The sequence below is a fragment of the Amaranthus tricolor genome, chromosome 4 (genome assembly GCF_026212465.1).
Source record: "Amaranthus tricolor cultivar Red isolate AtriRed21 chromosome 4, ASM2621246v1, whole genome shotgun sequence".
Classification (NCBI taxonomy): Eukaryota; Viridiplantae; Streptophyta; class Magnoliopsida; order Caryophyllales; family Amaranthaceae; genus Amaranthus; species Amaranthus tricolor.
Genome location: NC_080050.1, coordinates 31166060 through 31189922, shown reverse-complemented (window position 1 = coordinate 31189922; position 23863 = coordinate 31166060). Strand labels below are relative to the sequence as shown.

General features: G+C 30.4%; 2 protein-coding genes across 2 annotated transcripts; both read right to left on the bottom strand.

Moving 5' to 3' along the window:
* Positions 1 to 957: 957 nt before the first annotated feature.
* Positions 958 to 1510, bottom strand: LOC130811085 (basic leucine zipper 4). The gene has a single exon (XM_057677252.1). The coding sequence runs from the start codon at positions 1404 to 1406 to the stop codon at positions 960 to 962; it is 447 nt and encodes a 148-aa protein (XP_057533235.1). The 5' UTR covers positions 1407 to 1510; the 3' UTR covers positions 958 to 959.
* A 2650-nt stretch (positions 1511 to 4160) lies between these two features.
* LOC130810432 (uncharacterized) lies at positions 4161 to 17803 on the bottom strand. The gene is made up of 12 exons (XM_057676496.1): positions 17509 to 17803; positions 16676 to 16865; positions 16501 to 16575; positions 15799 to 15905; positions 15081 to 15141; positions 14865 to 14924; positions 14706 to 14780; positions 14412 to 14552; positions 12218 to 12272; positions 8453 to 8575; positions 5093 to 5313; positions 4161 to 4587 (listed from the first exon to the last, which is right to left on the bottom strand). The coding sequence occupies exons 1-12, from the start codon at positions 17538 to 17540 to the stop codon at positions 4564 to 4566; spliced, it is 1164 nt and encodes a 387-aa protein (XP_057532479.1). The 5' UTR covers positions 17541 to 17803; the 3' UTR covers positions 4161 to 4563.
* Between the last annotated feature and the right edge of the window lie 6060 nt (positions 17804 to 23863).

Sequence of the window (23863 nt, the reverse complement as noted above, 5' to 3'; positions counted from 1 at the left end):
CCCATCAAATCAATTTTCAAAATTGGACATGCATGTTTTCATGTTTTTTTTTAATGTTCATATTTATTCATGAGTATTATAATACACTCATAAATTGTTACCCATCTATTTTATTTGATTAAATATATTTATATTTGTGTACAAATTTTGACTATATTGAGCTTAATTATAATTTGTAACTGGATAAGTTCTTTTAACATCTCTATCCACATTTCTTCGTGGATCATTATATTGCATTAAATATGCATTGTAAACACAAAAAGTAAATTACTCGATCACAATAGAATTACCAAATAACTAATCATTTTAAACACATTAATGTGTTCAATGCAAGGACATTGCAAGGATAGCTGTTAGCTGTATTTAAATAGTTATTAATTGTAGATTGTTGTAGTTGTATATTTATTTATAATAATAAGATATTAACTATCTAAATAGGTAGGTAAATTATTACTCTTCCATAAAAGCAATTGTTATTGTCTAATGTCTTTATAAACAATTAAGCAAGAAAAAGAAACTATTAACCGCAAAATCTACTACTATTTTAAACCCACTTTTATTAATGTTTTAATACATGTAAATGTAAAAGACTATTCTAATTATAGAAATACATACATTGGAATACACATTAAAAAAATATGTGTATTTGATTATTTTACAAATAAGCCTAAAATGGAATAAAAATGTATTTGAATTCATTTATTTTTAATTACATCTTAATATAAGATACTTTTTTGCTCGAATAAGTAATAAACAAGCCTTAATTTTTACATTATATATTAATATTCATAAATTGGGTATTGATAAAATAAAAATGTACATAGAGTAATAAAAATGATATATATGTAGTCCTAATTCCGATGAAAATAAACTTAAAAAAAAAGAAATTATAATTTATGAAAATATATATTAGTAAAAAAATTGGACTATATTTTACTTCATAATGATAATAATTTGAATTATTGATGACCACTATTATTAGATAAGTCAATACTTAACAAAGAGTGATTATAGAGATGAGAAAGTCTTTGCTTTAGCAATATCAACTCACAACAAAGACGTTCATTTTCCTTGCTTACAATATAGCGATGGTATGTGAATAAATTCAACCGGTTTTTCAAATTTCGGTTCAAAACTTTTAACCGGTTTAGTTCTACTCTCATGTTTTCTAAATGTTTTTTCTTGCGCAATCTGGACCTTCTAGCAGATAGCCGGTTTGATAACATTCGTCTAATTTTACGTTCATTTTCTTCGTTAAAATAGCATGAACTTGACACAAATTGAGTTTGTTGGATCGAATCACTGGAACCAGATTGTAAATTATTATCTTGAAAAAAAGAAATAATGTCGTTGAGATCATCAAAAGAAGTCGCTTTGTAGTGAACCGGCTCTTCAAAGCACATCATTTTTAATGAAACAAACGGCGAAAATATAACAAACTCGAACAATTATTTTTTATTCAAAGATAGGCTAGAAAATCATACAGATAAGGCGAGAAGTTGAGCAAAATTTTGAAAATGTTATAGGAAGAGAAAATAGGAAGGGAAAAGGGAAGAATTGTGTAGGAAGAGAAGGGTATTTATAGGGAGTAAAAGAGTTCATAAGAACATATGAACATGGGCACATATCATGCAATGTCACACTTTAGAAATAAAAAAGTGGTTTTTTTTTTAAAAAAAATAAATTTTGGTTGCTTTTACTTTTCTTTTTTCCTAACCTTTTTGGATTATAATTTTATCATTAAAGATAAGAGATGGTTGATTAATGGTAGGTGGGTCTATTTGGTGCCACATTGCCTAATAAAACATTAGCTTAACGAAGAAGAATGAGTAGTAAAGAAGAACCTAGACACTACCATCATACAATTCATTTATATGCACGTAGGGAAAACTAACTATTACTAGCTAGTAGTTGTGTTTTGATTTCAAACTTAGGACGTGTAATTTATGATTGTTCAATTCTATGCAACTATATTTATTACTTTACTTTTATATTTCACGATTGGATTAATAATTAGTAAGTATTATAAAAATTAAGATGCATTAGAATTGAGGGATTAATGAAAAATCTGAGTTTTTGATCATAATTAGAGATTACTGAGAATTAAAAATTGGTACACATGAATGGGAAGAAATCCGACGAAGACGTTGCTAGTTGTTTTATTTTATTTTTGATTCAGGGTACTAGAAAGGAGAGAGAAAAATTATCTTTTATAAAGTTACTGAGATCAAACTCTCATCACACGGATGATATTTTTCTAGTGATATATAGTTTTGATTTAAAAACACGTGTCATCCTTTTAACAAGATATGTAACCCTAAAACGATATATCTTACCCCTTAACTCGTTTGTATTGTTTATATCATATTAGTCGTTTTTACTTAATCCTACCTTATATCTCACCCCTAAGCCCTAAGCTATTGCTTAGGATGCATATTTACTTTTAATTGACTCTGTTAATTTAATTATTATTATCCTTTTAATGTATAATTGTCAATAAAAAGATAACTTTAAAATAAAAAAAAAATTGGCATTAAGATAATAAAAACAGTAATCAAACATAAAAGCTGTTTAATACTCAATTTTAATTTACTTGGTGTTACTTTAAAGTTAAAAAAATGAAATAAAAACTTATTTATTAAAAAACATCGATATAAAATATTTGTATGTAATGTTACCGGCAGACAAAGAATATTCCTGAACGGTTTTTGTAGTTGAATCAATTTTGATGCCTTACTACTAAAAACTTCTATCAACTAATCGACTAATTAACTCATCTTTTATAAAATTAAATACAATTAAATAAAATTAACTCATCTTTTGAGTTTTAATGTCTTTTTATTTTAAATTATAGTCACATGTATATGTCCACTACTGACAACGCCGCTAAAGCAACCAACATTGGCATCTTTGTACATGTTTATTTTGATTCGATATGAGCAGTTTAGTTAATATTTACTGCATTTTTATCTTTGATTATAATTCTTTTTTTTTTATTTAAATATTTAAGTTATTTTTTCATCTTGTTATATTTTTCTTTCACTTTTTTATAAATTACACTTTTTCATCTACTTTTATCAATTTTCTTAATCTATTCAAATTTTATTCTTATATCAAATAATACGTGACAAAAGAAAAGAGATTGCTTCAATTAAATAGTTAAAGAGTACAGGAATATCAATTTCTTTGTCATTCAATTAGGTTACTTGTTTCTTACTTGGATATGGAGGAAGTTAGGTTTTCATAAAATTTTTTGTTGGAAGTAAGGAGGAGCAGTCCATTAAAATATACTCTTTTCATTTCACAGAAAATATCCTATTTGCTTTTTTACACTATTTATTTATTACTTTTAATTTGTATTTTATTCTTAATATATAAATTAAAACATAGTTAAGTGAAATCTTATTTAATTCATCTCAATGCAAAAATTATTAATATCCACTTATTATAATATTTCGTCATATATAATAAGATTTATTAAGCATTGAATAAATGTATTGGATAGTTTGAAAAAGTAAATGAGACATATTCAGTGGAATGAAAGTAGTATATCTATATTGGTCATACTCGCTTTTTTTTAATATGGGATTACAAATCGATCCTCTAATAGTTTTGAGTGTAGAGGATCGTGTTGTAGGAAGCTAAGAGAGTAGGCGACAATGGAGTTTAAGTAAGACCAGGACGGAAAGATTGGAGATTGGTCGTTGGGGATAAATGTAGGCAATTGGGTATTGAGACTTTAAGATCACATAAACAATGAAAATTAGAGGTAGTCACAAACCGGTTAAAAATTGAATCGGTCAAACTAAATGTGGCTTTGATCTAGCCCAATCAAAAGACTAGCCTAGTTCAGTCTTAATTCAAGTTCAATCATGTTGGTTTCGAGTCGCTTTGTTCCATAATTTTAACAAAAACAAAATTCGTGTATTCCCATTTCTCAGTTCCCAACCCTCCCCTATAATTTTCAGAGTTCGCACCTCTTTCCCTTGTTGCAGCTCTACACTCTTTTTCTCATCTTCCAAGTTCAAATCTTATATACTATGTCATATCCTTAATCAAAAAGATTGACGCATAATCTTAGGTCATTTCCAGGCCAAATCACTTGATCCCAAATCGGCTAAAGTCTTAGGAAGCCTGGACTTTTAACTTTTAAGCACATATGAAAAAGTAAATTATTTTTTAAAATGAACCATTACAAAAATTTAATATGATACAATACTTTTAGGCTTTTAGCACGGTCAATTGTGGCAAAAGCTATGCTACATTTAGCGAGAAAACATTGAAAAAACAGCAGTAAATATTCCGAACTCTATTTAGCTACATTCACTTATTTTCTGAAAAGACAGACAAGGTAAATTGAAACGAATGAAATCTACTCATTTACAAGAGATGTACAAGGAAGCGCCGGAGCTACGCAACTCAAGTCACTTGAGACATCATAACAAACTCGAGAACCAGGGATTTTTAAACCAAAAGATATTACCAGAACTTCCGACATCTGAAACTGTGGGCGAATTGGATTGATAGCTCTGCATTGTGAATTCCGCTCGTCCAGGTATTAGATTACATATTAACCGGAGGACCCCCCTGATATTGATCGTCATTAGAAAAACAAGTATATAATAGTATTTAAAATGACATATAGATGAGTCGAGGATATCATAGAAGTAACTCAAAGGAAAAAGGTTCGCCGCAATGCCCAAATGAACAGAAAATATTATCATCAATGATGTATATTGTGCATCTGTAAACTGAATGTGACATTTTTTATCTCTAGGTCTCATTCTGTTACTAGTTCTTCAATCATATCCTGGTTGTAGTTTTGTTAGAACACATCAAAGAACTGTTTTTGAACATAACCCTTTGTCCATCAGACGCGTTATATCCATAAAATGCTAAAAGAAGACAAGCCCAATGCTGCGATGCATGTCATGGAGTACCTCGCTCAATTTCTGACATGAAAGAGATGTGCTTCGCATTTTTTTTAATTTTACTCAATATTGAATTAGCAGCTACTGATATAATTGTTTACGTGTATCTGGAGAATTTAGTCAGAAGAACATCATCACAAAGACACAAACTAATGTGTTACCTTAAACAAGAGATCATGTGCTATGTGCTCCCAAGGCAATGATACAGACATTAAGCAACATTTGAGAGGCAACATCTCATCATCGCCATTCTTTGAAGCTGCTTCATAAGCTTGTTTAGCAGCAGAAGCAACAGATGCTGCTTTCCGAACAATTGTAGCAAGACCAAAACCACTTTTTGAAATAACAGGTGAAGAAGGTCCTGAAGAATGTTGGCTCAGGTCTGTAAAACAACACAGTACCTTAATCAAATTGCTCAATGATGATTAAAGCAAAATGTTGAACAGGGATTCGGATGCATTGAGACATTAAACCAATAAACAGTAATTGATCATCCATATATAGAATGATAATTTCAACTATGTGAATGCTTGATCACAATTTGCAACTGAAGGTGCATTTGTGACTTGGAAAAATATCAAGTATACTCTCAAGTTTTTCCATAAAATTACTGTCAAACACAAATGGTATATTTTAGTAAGACAGGTAAAAAGCTTAGGTATAAAATTCGCAAATAGCTAAATGCCAGAATTGGCTAAATGAATTGCTAGTTTGAATTATAATAAAGGCAGCACAATAGATCATCCAGATGACACACAGTGAAATATTGAACTTTGATGAGTTGTCAATGCCTGATAAAGCTGCTGTTAGAGCTGGGGCAAGGCTCAATCAGAATGAGATTGCGGCAATGCGTCAGATTGTGTCAGAGCATGAAGTTCAAGATGCTCCAAGGGATAGATGCACATTTTTTCAAGAAGGCATGGCATGGCATACAATCAGGATGAGCTTGCTTTATATTAAGGAGTTTTCTAATGCAAGACACATCCATAAAGCAATCAAATGCACACTATTACAATGGTACCTAATGTTGCTAGTCCTAGTGTAAACCAGCTTGAGCCAATTGCTTGCTGCACCATGGTATATAAGATCATATCCAAGATCCTCATATGTAGATTCCAAAAGGTCATTACTAAAGATGTGGATTTACCACAATTGTGAAGAGGATAATGGGAGGTATAAAAACAGTACCCTTCAGCATAATTAATTAAGTTCATAGTAAGCCATTTGAGAGAGCTCCTTAGAGGCATGAGATTAAGAGATTCTTTATATTTTTTACTGCTTGCCAATGAAATACTTATCTACGAAAATGCATTCTTTAAGAGAAAAACCAGATTTCTGTTACTGCCATAGTGCATAAATGCATTTACAGCCCCTATTACGGTGACCCATGACAGTCAAAGTGGTATATAATGGGGGTGATTCTGCTGTCTCAAGTTCAGTTACAAATTTGGACAAGAGTTGTGCATGATACCGTGAAAATATTGACTGGAAAAAGGAATCATTATGTGAATTACTAAAGATGGAGACAAACTAATTTTCATTAAGGTATTTAGGGGTATCATAAACTCAAAAATAACTTTCTCAGGTACTTACAGAAGGCAAAATCTTGGATAGCAAAGTTTTTATCTTATGCAGGTAGATTACATTTAAGGTGATAAGGACAAGCATGCAAAATTTCTTGTTTCAACTGATTATCTTTCTAAAAAGGGTTGCTGAGAGAAATTCAGATGTACTAGATGTTTTTTGTCGACAGGAGATACACAGCCTTCAAGAAGAGCTCTGGTTAAAGCCTAAATGAGCAAGGTGGATACAACATTAGAGATTTGTTGATCTTGAACAAGGTTGTTATAAGGAAATTATTATGAGCAACTACATGTAAACCTGATTAGCTATGGATAATAAATGAATGCTTACTATATCAAGGTAAGGCAATAACCATACTATGCCATTGATGATGAGGAAAATTCTTGGCATACAATCAGAGGTTGATTAGAGTTTTGTTAATCTGGAGTAAGGCTGCTAAAAGGAAATTATTATGAGCTGATAATCTATGTGTAACAAATGGATGTTTACTATATCAAGGTAAGGCAATAATCTTACTATGCTATTGATGATGAGGAAAATTCTTAGCATGCAATCAGAGGTTGATTACTTGGGCGGATGGCAGGAGATTCTGCATCACCGGGAAAATTTTGAGTGAAATATGCATGTAAGAAGTTAGAGAGAGTGCCCTAATTAGCCTAGTGGAAAATCACCTGCAACAGTCACGCCCCCCCTAAAAAGTATATCTATTTGTTGGCTAATATCACAGGATAGATGCACGACAATGAATAAAATTACACAGGGGAATCCACTGTAATTTGGAGTGTGTTTTGTGTAGACAGTAGAGTGTAGAGACAGTTGAGTATCTGTTTTTAATTGCAAAAATGTCAGTGTAGTGTATTTTGTTGGGGAGGCTTAAATATAATAGAACGGTAATGTGGCACAGAGAACAAAAATATGTATTGCTCGTCAAAAACATTCTTAGAAACAGAAAAGGGAAAGGCTATATGGGATGACGTAGGTAGAGACTATCTAGTATCTATGCTGTGGAGACAGGAATTCCAGAAGATATGAACAGAAGCACAAGCCATGGCAGCAGCTAGCGGAAGTGACAGTTTTTTCTGTAGCATGTAGATGTGATAAGGAATGTAATTATGCTGTTAATTATAATGGGGTGAATATCACCATGCACATGACGAGTTGGCCAATCAATTTTTCAACACTGATGCAAGTTTTAGGATGTTTCTTTTGTATTAAGCGAGTTCTACTTGAAACGTTTTTTGGTGATCAATAAAATGTTCGTTTATGCCTAACAGCTTAGCAATGAATCAAAAAGTTACTATCACCACTAAATTATCTTAACAAGAAATCTCAAGATTTCAACTTAGAGAAAAAAAGGATACACAAAAGCTCATGTGAGAGCTCAATTGGCTCTCACCTCTTACACCCAAGTACTAGTACCACAAGCATTTTTCAAATATTTTCTTATCACCTCCAACTCCAAAATAATTCTTAAATATTAGGAGTAATTATAAACAAAGGAAAGTGTAACCATAGAAACTCCATTTGTAGCATAAACTAATAAATGGAAGTCAGAAAGATTGAGGAGCTAGACGCATAATCTCTTGTTCAAAGTTCATAATTCATATACATTTAATTAAATATTTTCATGGAAGTTAACGTAAAACTTTAGGTCACTATCTAAAAATTGCATACATACAACAGCAAAAAAAAAGATTTTCAGCGACTAGAATACTCCAACAGAATAAAACTATGCCCCCTTAGCAAGAAAATTACAACTAGAGACCTTCACAAGAGCTTAAAGATGTAAAACTGCAACATACACACTGGAAAAACAATCCACAACATGACAATACACAATCTATGGATGCAAGCACACAGAAAAATTCAGCAATAAATCTTCAATAAAAGAGTATTCAAGGTCCACTGATAATTTACAGTGTTCAATATTTTAATACCTTCAACACCAGAAACAGCTACTTCAACTTCTCCACGTCCACCTGGACCTTTCATGTAAATTCTGTCTGTTTTACCTGAAGAATGATTGAAAGAAAGCAGACTTCCTAAACGAATTCTCCCAACTGCAGAAGAGTATAATGAAGAACAATTAGAATGCTTAGCAAAGTATGGCCTAAGGCCTTAGATAACATAAGCATGGCTTCAAACACAAATGCCCAGGACATAAATGGCTCTTATAATGGGCTTGTCGGGATGCCTGTGTCATACATGGGAGACTACTACTACAGAATATGTTGAAGAGATAATCCCCTTTGAGGAGCATTGTTGCTTGAGGGAACACAAGAAGACAGAGTTGAGAAACAAACTATCAAATCTTTCGGATCACGCCAGCTACTAATAAAAATCATTAGATAGACAAGCATCAAGATTCAAGAGACCCCAGCTGGGTCCCATTGTCAAGAGCACCAAGCTGACCAAATTCGGAAGCCCTCATAATTCAACACCACAGACCGTCCAGGAAAGGCTAGTCGATATTTGAATGGTGAGGGTGAACGGTAATAAAAATTTGAAATTTTGAACTTATTAGATGGCGATGTGAGAGATGTGTTTTTGGAGTTGTGCTTTTGTTCGCATAGCATCTGTGGCGGATAAGAGACATAAGAAGTTGTAGCAGCCACAGGTCCAAATTCAAGTCTTCAGTACAAAATGTATTGGTGCATTATTATTACATTACTCTTTTTAACCTCCCATGAAAAATGAAATAAATATCATTCGGTTAATTAAATATTAAAACTGAAGGAGTGGGAGCAAGCAATTTTGTCCATGTATTGCATTTATTAGTTAACCACAAGAATACGTACACTTTATGTTACTCGGACTCTTCATTTTGCTTCACGTACCCTATGTCCGATTCTTGATCTCCGGACATTGGTATGACACTTGGACACTTCATTTTAGGTGTAAAATTGAATATTTAGACGTATCCGACACTTGGACACGTACCAGTATCCAACATCAGTACCCGAGTCCAAGTAACATAGCATACACTCTAATTCTCATAAGTTGGATTTGAGCAATAAAGTAGAAAAGGGATGGTGGAATTTGGAAATTATAGTAGCCTCCGCCACTAAAAACATTTGAGCATTGCATTCACATATTCGTGAGGAGAATGCAGGAAGAGCTTATAAAATATTTCCTATTGTAGGTGATATGGAAGTCCTGCCAGAAGTGTCACATAGTAGAGCTACTAGGGTCATCACAATCATTCACATTCCAAAAGTGGATTCCCAATAATTAACGTAGCTAATATGAAAGATCTAGATTATATATACATTATTTGTAATTAACTAAATGACTTTGAATAAAACCAATTTGCTCTTAAAAAACTCATACCGTTTTACCCCAGACAGGCTAACAGTCTAAAAGTACACTAAAGTACACTGACATTTTTACCCAGAGGCACACTCGTGATATTAGGGAGTATTCAATAACCATTCGGATAGCTTTTCATTTTTGAATGATTAATTAAAGCGTAACCAAAAAGTAGCATTACAACTTGTAACATACGCCATTCAAGTGGTCATTAATACATTCACTACTCCTACTCAACTATACGAGTCTATAAAAGACAACTCAAAACGTGTCGTCCTTACACCCCATACAAACTAATGAGGCCATCAACCAAAAGAAATAAGAAGCTTTATTTCAAATCACCATTGAGCTAGTATAACACTTCCCTATTTACATCACTCTTGATCATTCTTACATCACCAAAAGCATACATCGTCATCATATGCTATATCCAGATTATGTAATCATATACGCAATATAGTCGTATGTGCTGATGTAATGAAGAAAAACTCACCAAGCCTTGAACACTAAGAACATCTACCTTAATTTAACAACTTTCCTAACATGGTCCTTTAAAAAATCTAGCAAAGGGATAGCCTATTGAAGTTGAAACATCAAACCTTGATATCATAACACAACTGACAAGTTATTTTAGAAAGGACACAAAGTCTGAACTCTGTACTTTTCAAAGTGGGATAAAACAGAGAACCATTCATCCCTACACAAACGTTTGTTGAAAGCACATATAATATGATGTGTGTCAATTGTCAAAGCAAATCTCTCACTGTAATAGGTGTGCTTCTCTAATATGAAAGGCAAATCAACGTTTAGAATCAAGATATTAAGCAATTATCTAACCATGATCTGGGTTTAAGCATAGTGAAAAAGGTCGCATTGAATCTCGTTGACTGCGTTGTAAATGTTTAAAAAAAATCAAATCGATACTTCCCGCATTGTAAAGGTGTACAAAAACGCGTTTTGAGACGTATCAAGGGATATCTTTATGGTTTCAATCGATACTTAAGCGTTACAATTATTGCATTACTCCCATTACCGCACCATCGTTATGTTACCACAATAGCAATCATTACCGCACTTTTACATTAAGTGTTTGAGGTTTGAGCATATCGAAAAAAAATGGTTTTCCAGCTTATTACCAACCGCAATATAAGACGTGACAACGACAAAACCATTCCATCGACTGCAAAAGTAGTTTCACAACCATTATTGCGACTGCATCTAAGATCATGCACTATACCCACCCCAAGTCTACCTCAATATTCAGGTCTCATTCATGGGAAAAATTGCGATAAGGTCATGGTTGCAGTAAGAGACACGGTGATGCGGTGACGGGGTGATATGGTTATTATAATGCCAAATATTGACCTAAACCATGAAATATAACTTGATACGGCCTAAAATACGGATTTTTAACACCTTTATGATGCTGGTAATATCGGTTAGATAAATTTGAAAACCTTTACAATACGACCGATACGATGCAATTGTATTTTCGCACCATGGTCTCAATGCAATTTATGACAGTGAAGTTCTATAAAGAATTTTATATGCCACCACAAAATCACAATATAACATTGATAATAATTACAAAAATTTCACTCAAGGACCCAAGGCTTAAGCTTCTTAGATATTCTCCCAAAATCATGTTTGTGTGATGAGAGGAAACAATATTTGAAACATGAACTATAAAAGCTATCTTGCAAATGAAAAGATGACTTAGCTGGATCAAGAAAATTACAATGGTGCTTAAGATGTATAGATTGTAAGCAATACAATTTTACAATTTTACAATTAGATGACAAATGAAAGAAAGCAAGAAACAAACAAAGAACACAAGGGATTTACATGGAAACATGAGAACCATGAAAACTACAAACATGCACTTGCAGATGAATGATGATAATCAAGAAATCTATATAAGATCTCTCCTAATTTTAATCTAAATAGTGATGAGAGTATTATAGTGTACATCAAACTTTTATGTGAAAGACAACTAATTTAAATATGTTATAAAATTAAGGAGTTTCTAATTCTTGGAAAGAATCTTGGAAAGAAAAAACTACTTGCATGCATAGAAAGAGCCATACAATTTATAGTTTGCCAAGTGAAAGTTTATGGCATGCCATTTGGCCATTGCAAATGCACCTAAGAGATCATATATGAACCTCAACAACATATTTACTTAACAATGTCATCACATGCCTCTACACATGCTTGGCAAATATTTCAAGCAACACTAAACTTAATCAGACTAATTTATTGAGCTGTAAGTACTAGTTCAATACATGTTTATAATTAACTGAAAGTTTCAATCGAGTTGCTCTATTTACCTACTTTATGAAATTTGCTATAACAAGCAAACGACTCTAGAACCTGGAATAGTGAAATATTACCATCATATGCTTCACGAACCATTTGATAGTTCACAAATCCAGAAAATATGGTAACCTGTAGACAGAATTATTTCATTCATTCAGAAACAATGTAGGGTGAGAGCACACTGGAATTTCAATCAATATTAAAAAGCAATACTCACTTCCGGCAATAATATCCAAATAACGCATAATAAAAGAAATATATATGGTCACATTCTCAAAATTATTTTCTAGTGCTAACTTCTAAGTATGCATGAACATCCACATATAAACAACGAAAGAAATAGATATCATGTCGGCTACATGAACCAAAATAAATCAATGTGTAAATGTTCATAACAAATATTATACTTTACATTTGAATTTTGACCCTATCTAATACTAATCTACAACTAATAATATCAATTTCATAATCACCCACATATATTCTCCTCCTCCATTGATTCCTATTTGTTGTCATATACTGCAAATCCTAATTATTAAAGTCATTTTTTCTCTTATTATCCAAGTCACCTTCATCCTACATCTTCCTCTTTTAAGAAACTCGATGTTCCAACATTTCATCCATGCAAAGAAGACTTGAAAATAGACTAGTTAGAAAAGTAGAAGGTTAGAACTTTGAGGAGCATAGAAGAGATAAGGTAGGTTGAAAATGACATGGATAACATGTAAAGAATAACATGAAGAAGAATTCTCTAAAGCATATGAAAATAGATAGATAATGAAAGGAGAACACATGTCGATGATTATTAGAGTTAATTTCCTTAGTTATACATTAAAATTAGATAGTGTTGAATATAGTATAATATGTATTACCGTTTACCATGATCCCTCATGTTGACTTGTTTTAATTCATGCACCACATATGATATGTTGGGATTAAGGTTTTGGAATTGTTGTGGTGTAATTTCTGAGTCTACCTAATGCCAAACACTAAAATCAGAAATGTGAAAACAATGCGGTATCACTAGTAAGGTGCAAAACAGTGGAAGACCTATGCCATAAATTTATATAGTTATGCCAACCATTCAAAAAAGTTTTTAGAATTTATAAAGATCATTTACAAATTTAGAATAAAATTACACAACTAAATTCTTTTCATTTTTTCTTGAAGAAGGAATTTTGATAGTTTTGAAACAAACTCTATATTTCTTTCAAGTGTACTATTTGTGGTAGCCACACAAAACAAGGAATGATAAAAAGTATTCAATTGTAATGCCCATTTACGAGTGAGAGTGGTTGCAAACATTGTGCAGACATGACTCGCTTGATGTTTTTTACTTATCAAAGTTTGCAAATTGATTATAGCCAATGTGTCAAGTTCTACCAAAATACAATACATTATGCAGTGTTTTGGCCAAAAAGCACAAGATTTGCACTATGGTCCCTCAAAAGATGCCCGTAATGATAAAATAGAGCACTTATCTGGAAAATCCCAAAAAAAGGAAAATGGTGGACTTTAAGAATACGGGAAGTATGAAGGAAAAAGTTGTAAGAAAACAATAAGTAAAACTAAAAGGGAAACATAGCGGGAAAATAAATTACATACGGAAAACAAGTAACCCAAAGTCCCAAACTAAAACTGTTAAAACTCACTCTTCAAACCAATATTATAAACTTAATTAACCCGTTAATAAATACTCCATTCATTCTTTCATCATATGTAAATTCAGCATGGGTAATAAACGTGGATTTAAAGTAGTATAAATAAACAGGACGTCAATGTCAATGGACCATGGCGATGGGAAATAAAAGCAAAAGGAAGTTTGGGACAGAGCTTAGATTTGAGAAGTGTGAGGTTCTTAAAGATCCAAAATGAAGGAATGTGCATCACACAAATGTGTCACACTCTCTCATACATCCATAAAAGGCTTTCATCAATAGATATAAACATAAACAAATCAGTCTGTAGAGCAAAAAAACTTGGGATTATATTAAATAAACTCCTCTCAAAAAATTTACATTAGCTTGTCTTTAAAATCAAGGTACTTTTGGATAGCACAAGGCAACCTTGGAATTACCAAAGAAATATTCAGAATCCAAAGGTTATTTTAGAAATTTTGCCTAAGTATTAAGGCCATCCTCATCAATAATTTCCTCAGATTGTGGCACCCGCCAAGTGCCATATTTTACAAACATAGATCAAATGTGACTCCATTCTATTTATGGCTATCTTCATCATTATGTATTTAAAGAAAGGTATGTTGTAAACCTTGGTTTTAGTTTTCTTTATGTAGTCTCCTGTTTTCTCCAAATTGTCAGAGACTTCATTATCAGGCTTCTCACTAGGAAATGCAGCCCCAGCATGAGCATTTAGGACAACACAGTAGCAATGATCTGCATCTGACAAAACCTGCAAGGTGCAAAACACACCCACAAAAAAATCTGTAATTCAGTTAACATCCAGATAACTAAGGTTTACAATATTCATGCAACTTAGAATATTAAGATACAAACAAACATTTCACTGAATTCACAAAATAAATAAAGGTCCATAACATGTTACCACTGTGTCAAATGTAGAATCAAAGTCATCAATGGCAAAGCAAATATCAGGATATGCTGGAACTGTTTCTGCGTCCTGGATATGAAATAGAATAATTCAGATAACGTAGAGAACTACAACATGTAAAACTTAGAATACATAATAGAAGATTGCGCTTGCCTTTTTAGAATCCAGATGGAAATTAACCCGGCTAGGTGATGCATAAACAGTCTTCACAACCTGGAGGGGAAATAATAACTTTCTAAAAAAGTAGATTTTATTATTTTACCCTATGGGCAACTGCCCCTTTGGTTCAGCATTATAAACAAGAAATGGAAAGAAATGAAGATATTTGTCTAGAGTATCATCCACTGTAAGAGAAGAAAGTATACACACCTTGTATATAGGATTCAATGGTGTATCTTGCCCCACTCGATGATGTTGAAGGACCTGATTGCTACCACAGATAAGTCTCATATCAAATAATTGTGTGATACTCTAAAACAACAACAACAAAACACCATTACATTACGCCAAAGCTGGAAAGTGGCTCCTAACCTTAGTCTATAAACTTAGTCTTGAATCACGTAAGAATCAAAGCTCAAACAACAATTAGAGGAAATCTATAAAGCCAATAACTCAGGGAGCTATCTCATATAATATTTGTAAATCTTTTGGTGGTTTCACAGTTGGACCAAAAATGCAAGTATGTCCTCATCAAATATAACTTTATCTAGTATACTAATTAGGTATAGAAAACAGAATATATAAAAGAAAAAAAAGGGAATTTAAGGTTACAAGGATATAGACAACCACAATAACAAACACAATACCAATGCCAAAGCCTTAATGGAATAAGCTGATGGAGCAAGGAACTTCCTAGAAAAAAACCCACCACCCTTAACCAAGATAGACTAAGTGTCTAACAATATGAAGAGGAGGATATCAAACTCGATGAATCACCAGGATAAAAATCGAAAAGGGTTTATAAACACTTCAGGAAGCCTTTTTCCTCATCCTAAATGGGAAAGAGGTGAACACAGAGAAAAACCAAATCCTGGAAGAGATACAACACACAAGAAAAGAGAACAATTTGGCAAAATCGAAAAAGTACCTGCAAATAGCAACAGTTACAGTGAAAGAAGTGTGAGCTATAAGGTTCAAATAAAATGATCGCCTCCAATCGACCTCCATCAAATGGTCACCAAGCATAGTATGCAACTGATCAAAAAGATGAAAGCAAAATTTATGTTGATTTAAAGTTTAACGTGCGTATAAAGGCATGACCAAAATATACAACATCATAAATTACTTTCTTTAATTTTCAATTTCCATTTGCTTTTGCAATGAGACAATGCAATGAGGCATTATGCAATATAGAGATTCATTTGGGCGTTCAGCTAGGTTTTGAGTTTCCATGTTAGATGGACAATGTCATTTTCAGGTTGTTGTTGACACTATTTATTATGCAATTTCATTAGATTTTTATGTACAAGTCATTTTGAGAGCTTAATCATATCTAAATTAAACATCTCTAGTGCAGGACCTCATACTCCTCTCACTGCTACACATATTTATGTCATAGGTTTAAAAAAGAAATATAGCAATCTCAATGCAATAAAAAAATGTATGTGAAAGGCCATAGTTTAAAAAATTATTGGTTTAAAGACCAAAAATAATTACTTAAATAGTTAAATGTCAACTTCAAAACATTGTTAGCTACTTCTAATGCTCATTCTAGTAAGAGTTTGAACTATAAAATTCACCACAAAACCACTATAAGCATGAATGGTTGATGAGATCTACTTGATTTTACCTTAGATGCCCACCTGCGTACAAAGTAAGGAGAATTATCATCTGAGTCGTCATTAGTACTGTGAGGATGCCAGTTCTGAAACCACAACAAAGCAAAGAAAAGTTTAGCGCAATTATGCATGACTCAAGTGATAGATCGTGTAAAATATTAAAGCCTCAAAAGGATAATTAAGCACCATTTTTCTAACAAAAAATATGAGATCATCATCTTGGCGTCCTCTTGATTCCTTGCCTTGAACAAAATAAAGGTTCAGAATATCGTGCCAGAAAGCTTGATCCATTTCAACATCTGAGGCATCTTGCTCATCGACTATTGTCTTCCCCAACATATTAGAATGTTTCTTCACCATACTCAACAATTCATACCTTCAAGCAAAGTGAGGATCTAATCAAAAACTAAACTCAAACTCAATAAAACATAAGCTTTACCATAAGAATAATGAACTAACAATAAACAGAGATTAGAAAGCCTCTTAAGAATGCCCAAAACATAAACGATTCACTAAAACATTGATCAACATGTATTTTGCAGACATCACTAAAATTCCAAACAAGATACTCCTACTACATTTCATTACCCCCAATTCCATCAAGAGGCTCTCACTAAGGCAAAGGTTTGGGGGCAGATGTACACAACCTCAACCTTGTGACAACAAAAATATTGTTTTAGATTGATCTTGATAGCAAACATCATTAGCAAATTTACATAATAAGTGCACATTGATTCCGCACATCTTTAATGAAGAGGTTGCAAGCTTAAATGGACACACATTTAAAAAAACCTAAAAGAGCTGAATGTTAAACGCTTAAACAACTGACAGCCATCATTACAAAGGACTTATAAGTTTTAAGTTTCCATTGAAGCACATCATTGAGAGCTTCTTCCATAGACTTTTGCTAATACTTCTAAGTTTTTAGTTTCCATTAAAGCTCATCAATAAATAAAGAGAAATAGAAAGAAAAAAAAACAATTAAGAAATTGAGCAGAATTAGGGCAATGAGAGGATACCTCGAAGGAGTTTCACCTCCATGGGCGAACATAGCTGCGTGATCTGTTAAGGCGAAACTGATGTCCGATCGAAATCTAATGTCAATTGAGCATTGAAATTGTCGACGTTTTATCAGAAGAGGCAGACGAAAACGACGAAAAAATCCAGAAAGTGTTGAATTCGCCGAGGAATTGAGATTGAGGAAGTGAGAGAGATTCCAAATGTCTGTGTTTATGGAATTACGTTGCTTGCAGTAACTTCCCTGTCCCTGAGAGTTTTTTTTTTTCAATATTTTTATTTTCTATCTGTTTTTTTTTTCTCTCCGTTTTATTTAATTTGAATTCTGAGCTATTTTGATTTGTTCCATATAAATTTTTTTATAATTGTCCTACACTTTTTAATTTCATCCATATATTTTAACTTCCTTTTAATTTACTTTATACAATTTATATTGTTATCATTTTTCACTTTTTTCTCTAAAAACTCTCACTTTGTTTTTGATTTAATTCAAATAGAAGGTAGTATAATGACTTAAATGAGTTAGTTTACTTTTCCACCTTCTTACGTTTGATTCTTACCACATGCATTTCACATCTTTTCTCCCCTCCCTTTTCCTTTCTCGATTCTTATTTGTCGCTACTATTTTCATTTTATCGCCACCCCCCTCTCCTAATGAAATTACGAATTTGCCCCTGAACTTTAAAAATTTACAAATATGCCATTGAAATTAATAACTTTTCATTTTCATTTTTTTTAATTTTTTTTTATTATTTTTATTTATATTATTATTGTTATTATAATAATTATTATTTTTGTTATTATTATTATTATTATTATTATTATTATTATTATTATTATTATTAAACCACAATAATAATAATAATGATAATAATAATAACAACAAAAATAATAATAATTATAATAACAATAATAAAAAAAAATTTATAAAAAACAAACAAAAAATTTAAAAAAAAAAAACACTCGCACAAAACGTGCGACTCGAGTCGCACGGTAGAGTCGCACGTTCTGTGCGAATGATTTTTTTTTTTTTAATTTTTTTTTTTTTTTTTGAATTTCTACTTATTAAATTTCTTTTGTTTAATTAATTCATTTTTTAAGTTATTATTATTATTATTATTATTATTATTATTATTATTATTATTATTATTATTATTATTATTATTGTGGTTGTTATTATCATTATTATTAAATTATTATTTTTGTTTTAATTATTATATTTAATTTATATTTTTAAATGTTATTATTATTTTTTTTGTTATTATTATTATTATTATTATTATTATTATTATTATTATTATTATTATTATTATTATTGTGGTTGTTATTATTATTATTATTATTATATGGCGTTAATATTGTTTACGGCCCCAGTAAGATTGATGACTTCAAGCCGACCACACCGTCCTACGTGGACAACTATTATTATTATTATTGTTTTTCTTTTTTTTTAAAAATTTTTTTATTATTATTGTTATTATAATTATTATTATTTTTGTTATTATTATTATTATTATTATTATTATTATTATTATTATTATTATTATTATTGTGGTTTAATAATAATAATAATAATAATAATAACAAAAATAATAATAATTATAATAACAATAATAATATAAATAAAAATAATAAAAAAAAATTAAAAAAAATGAAAATGAAAAGTTATTAACTCCAATGGCATATTTGTAAATTTTTAAAGTTCAGGGGCAAATTCGTAATTTCATTAGGAGGAGGGGTGGCGATAAAATGAAAATGGTGGCGACAAATAATAATGCCCTTTCCTTTCCCCTTCCCCTAACAGTATGGTTGAGATAAACGATATCGTAAGTACCTTTCAAAAAAAATTATAGTGGGATAGTAAAAATTACATTTAATTTTCTTTTTATCTCTTTCATATATTTTCCCTACTTTTTCCTAAAATATTCATTTTCTTATTTCTTTGATATTTTCATGATGTATACTTGTAGTTGTAGGTGAAGTAATGTTATAGGACGGAGAAAGTATATTTCAAAATAAACGTCGGCATTAAACAAAGAATTTTTCTTCTAATCATTTTTTTATATACGGCAAATTGAGAAAGTAAAGGGATAGGAAAAGAAGTAGCTAAAATTAAACTCTTGGAAAAAGTGATAAACATTCAAATGGAGATAAAATTTAATCCTTTAATTTACTACAAGCAAATGAAATTCCATAAACCAGACATTTGGAATCTCTCTTAGTTAGATGGTCATGGGTAGAATCTAAGTCCTGTCCCATCGAATTTGAATCTAATCCCATCAATGTTTAGTGGTCTCATACCTAGATCTAAATACTTAAAGTTTAAATTTAAACCCAAATATTTCCAATCTAATGAGTCTAAGATTCTAAGTGGGTCTGGATTCAATTGAACTCGATCCATCAATAAAAAAACATTAGTCCAAATTACATTCTTCTCCATTATATTTGTCATGAGCTCACAGAAACATCCCATATTAAAAGGTCCAAACAAAAGAGTCCAACACATATACTTCATGTTTGACTCAAGTTAAACTTCAACATAGTCCATATTTCATTAGTGATTTTTTTTATTTGATTAATTATGTTATTATAAGTAGTAATTTTTTATTTGATTTATTTATAAAAGTACAACTATACAAGCAAGAATAAATTTTTATATATCATGACTCGTGAATTTAAAATCGCGCTAGTTTGTAGTATTGATACTTCAAATTTATATGCTCAAGTCCTTGCTCATCCAAAGGCGGAGGGAAGTGTGAATGAGTCGTCGACTCCACTTGGGTTTTAAATTTTTTTTAAAAATATATATTTCATTAGTCTTACTTTAAGCAAATAATATGATGATGATATATATACCTTCATATGCATTACTTAAGTTCCAAGTAACATAACGAAAATATCTCTTCACATGTTTAGATTCAATATATTACTACCATAATACCATTAAGCATCTTATGTTATTAGGTATAATTTTATCCAATCAATACTTAAATGTGTCTAATAGAAGCCGACTATAATTAGTAGTAAATTAATCTAATTAGTATGCACTAGGTGATCACCCGTGCTAAAGCACTAGACATTTAGAAACTATTATGCATAAATAATATAATTGTTACAAATAAAATAAATAAAAGTTAAAAAGAGAACTATTAATAATAATTTTTAAAAAAATCACAATAAAGAAAATTGAATAATAAATAACAATATATATTTACACATCATTAAAACATAATTGTTGATTACTCGTGCTAAGCACGAGCTATTAAATATATGTTAAACGTATGTAATAACAGTTGATTACCCGTGTTAAACACGATATACAAAAATTTATTTTATAAAAAATTGAATAGACTACAAATACTCCAACGTACGTGATGGAGTAGATAAATTTAAATTAATAATTAAACATTTTCATGATTTTCCTACAATAATTTCATTTATTGATAAACCATAAATAATCCCAACTGTTAGATATTTTTGCTAAAAATATACCCACAAATTCTTTATACTCATTTTTAAAGCTTCATTGTAAGTAAAAAAAATTAGAAATAAACAATAGTTGAGTTTATTTTCAATAATTATACCAAAAGGTAAATTTATTTAAAAATAAATATTATTTTTGTTTTTTTTTTTCAACAAATCGAGTAAACATGATTTATTTTTGATAGTTTTTATTATTTTTTAATCCTGTCTAAAATAAAATTAAAAATCAAATAAAAATTAGTGAATCATCTCCCAATAAATATTATGATTGAAAATGAGCTTATCGATGAGCTACTATTTTCACCTGATTGCAAGTGATTTGCTTAATGTTTTAAAATTAGTTTTGTTTTGGAGTTCCACCCATTATTTTCCAGTATGAAATTAAACCAAAATTATCCAATAACATATACTTCTATATTTGTTTTTGAGTCAATAATTTTTTATTATTTATTTTTTTTAGATGGAGTCAAAAGTCCTTAAAACATAGTGGTGTAATATAGGCTCGTTATTATTTAAAAAAAATCAAAATTTACAAAATAAATTAATTATATTTCAATATATTTATTTGCCGATTTATAATAAATAAATTAGCTCATCTTGTATGAAATTGTCTTACCATTAAACGGACCAATAAAATTAGATTACTTTTCTAATTGATCTTATAGTGATACACTAAATATATACGTGTCAGCCCATTTAAAATGGTAGCGGTACGGTGTTGATGGTGGATAATGAAAAGGTGTTGACACATTTCTCCAATTAGAATTTTTTTTTTATTTCTTATGTTTTTAAATTATAATTTTTTTTTCTAAAGTTACAAAGAAATGATACAGTGATACATGGTCTATAAGTTTTGGGTCCTCTCGAAGGGGAGGCTAGAAAATGTCATACTAATTTGTATTAATATATAGAAGATAAATCTTAAATAAAAAATTTATTTTTAATCTTACTAAAACCACATATAAGATTCCAACGCATATAAGGGAAAGAAAAATTGTTTTCAATCTTACTAAAATCACATATAATATTCCAACGCATATAATGATATAAATCTCCTTAATCTTAAATACGCAAAATTAATAGTCAAACTTATTGCAATTGTATGCATTAATGTATTGTAATCTTGTCGTGAAAGTTACAATAAACTTATAAGAAAGTGTATGTGATAAGCTAATTTGAGCGGAAAAGTTTTTTACCAGAGGCTGACACGTGTCATTAAGTGGTCTTTCCTTTAGTATATAGAATAATGATGTCAAATTAAATATGGTTTCTAGTAAAACACTATAATTACCTAAAATAATTGAATATATTTTTCTCCATTATATGTCCTATTTATATTTAGTGCTTACACTTGATTGAAAGATATAAATTCTTTCAATCTCCCACTTGTACTGGAACAAATATGTAACCACAAAATTCTTAAGTCGCTTAAAGTTAAATTTGACAACACAATAACATCTCGAGTCATTCATACTGAGATTTAAATTTATTTCTTGAAATTTGTGTTTGAACAATCGAAACAAATGATTAACACTTTAATCCATCTGAGCCATTTGTGCACGACCATGTTTTTTCTGTTCTTACTCTTCAAGAGGCCAAAGACATCAATTCTAATAAATAGGAGCACTTATCCAATCTTGTGTAACCAAAACTGCCACTTAACTTTTAGCAACCCCAAGTATTTCCTTTATTGCCTCCTTTTACGGTGCGGTGTTTGAGAATGTCAAAGGCATACTAATTAATTTCTGAATAAGAATAATGTCAAACTTTTGTACTCAATGAAATCAACTAAATAAAACAATAAAATTCTTCAAATAATTTTTGAAGGACGCCAGAAAGGTTTATTCAATATTTATCACTATTACATATCCATGTACATGATTAGACATTCTTATGTCTTTATAACTCATAAACTATACTATGAGTCAACTTACAGACTAGTCCATAAATAAATCATTTATGTCAATTTAATGATTCGAACATAATTTATTTCAAACCCTTAGGCTTCAATTCATACGTTCTTTCTATTCTATGTTTCTAAACTTTATCAACATTATTTGAAATTATTAGACGTTAAAATTAATAAATTTATTGTTTCTTATATAAACTTAACTTTATTTGATATAAATAGAATATATTATTGGATAGTTCCTATAAATGCTATTTTCTCCGTTTCATATCAGTTGCAACATTTAAAAAATAACACTATTTATTCATCACTCTTAATTTATGATTAGTTTTTAATTTATAAGTTAAAACATAGTCAAGTGAGATCTTGTTTGATTTGTCTTATTGCAAAGATTATTAATATCAAACTTTTATAATTTTTTATTATACATAATTATAGATACTAAGGATTAAATTAGTGCATTGAACTGCATAAAAAAGCAAATGTTACAAGTAAATTGGAACAGAGGAAGTATTAAAAACTTATTTTTGACACATAGAAAGAGATTTTTTGGATAAAAATATCGGCCTCTCTCTTGAGAGACCGTCTTTTCTAAAGACGGTTCTCAAAAGGTCAGCCCATTGTTAATTTAAAAAAAAACTGACGCGCGCATGTAAGTGTAATGCGAAAAGTCACATAATATATTTGGAGTTATAACAACATTTATTTGGGGTTATAACATAACATATATGGTGTTATACCAACATAAATTTGAGGATTATAACATAATTTATTTGGGGTTATAACATAAAATATTTGAAGCTAACAATATATATATTTGAGGTTATAACATAATATATATAAGGTTATAACAACGTATATTTGTGGTTATAACATATTATATTTGTGGTTATAACATAATATATAGTTCGGTATATAAGAGTCTGTGTTCGAGGGTATAGTATTTTTATAACACCAAATATATT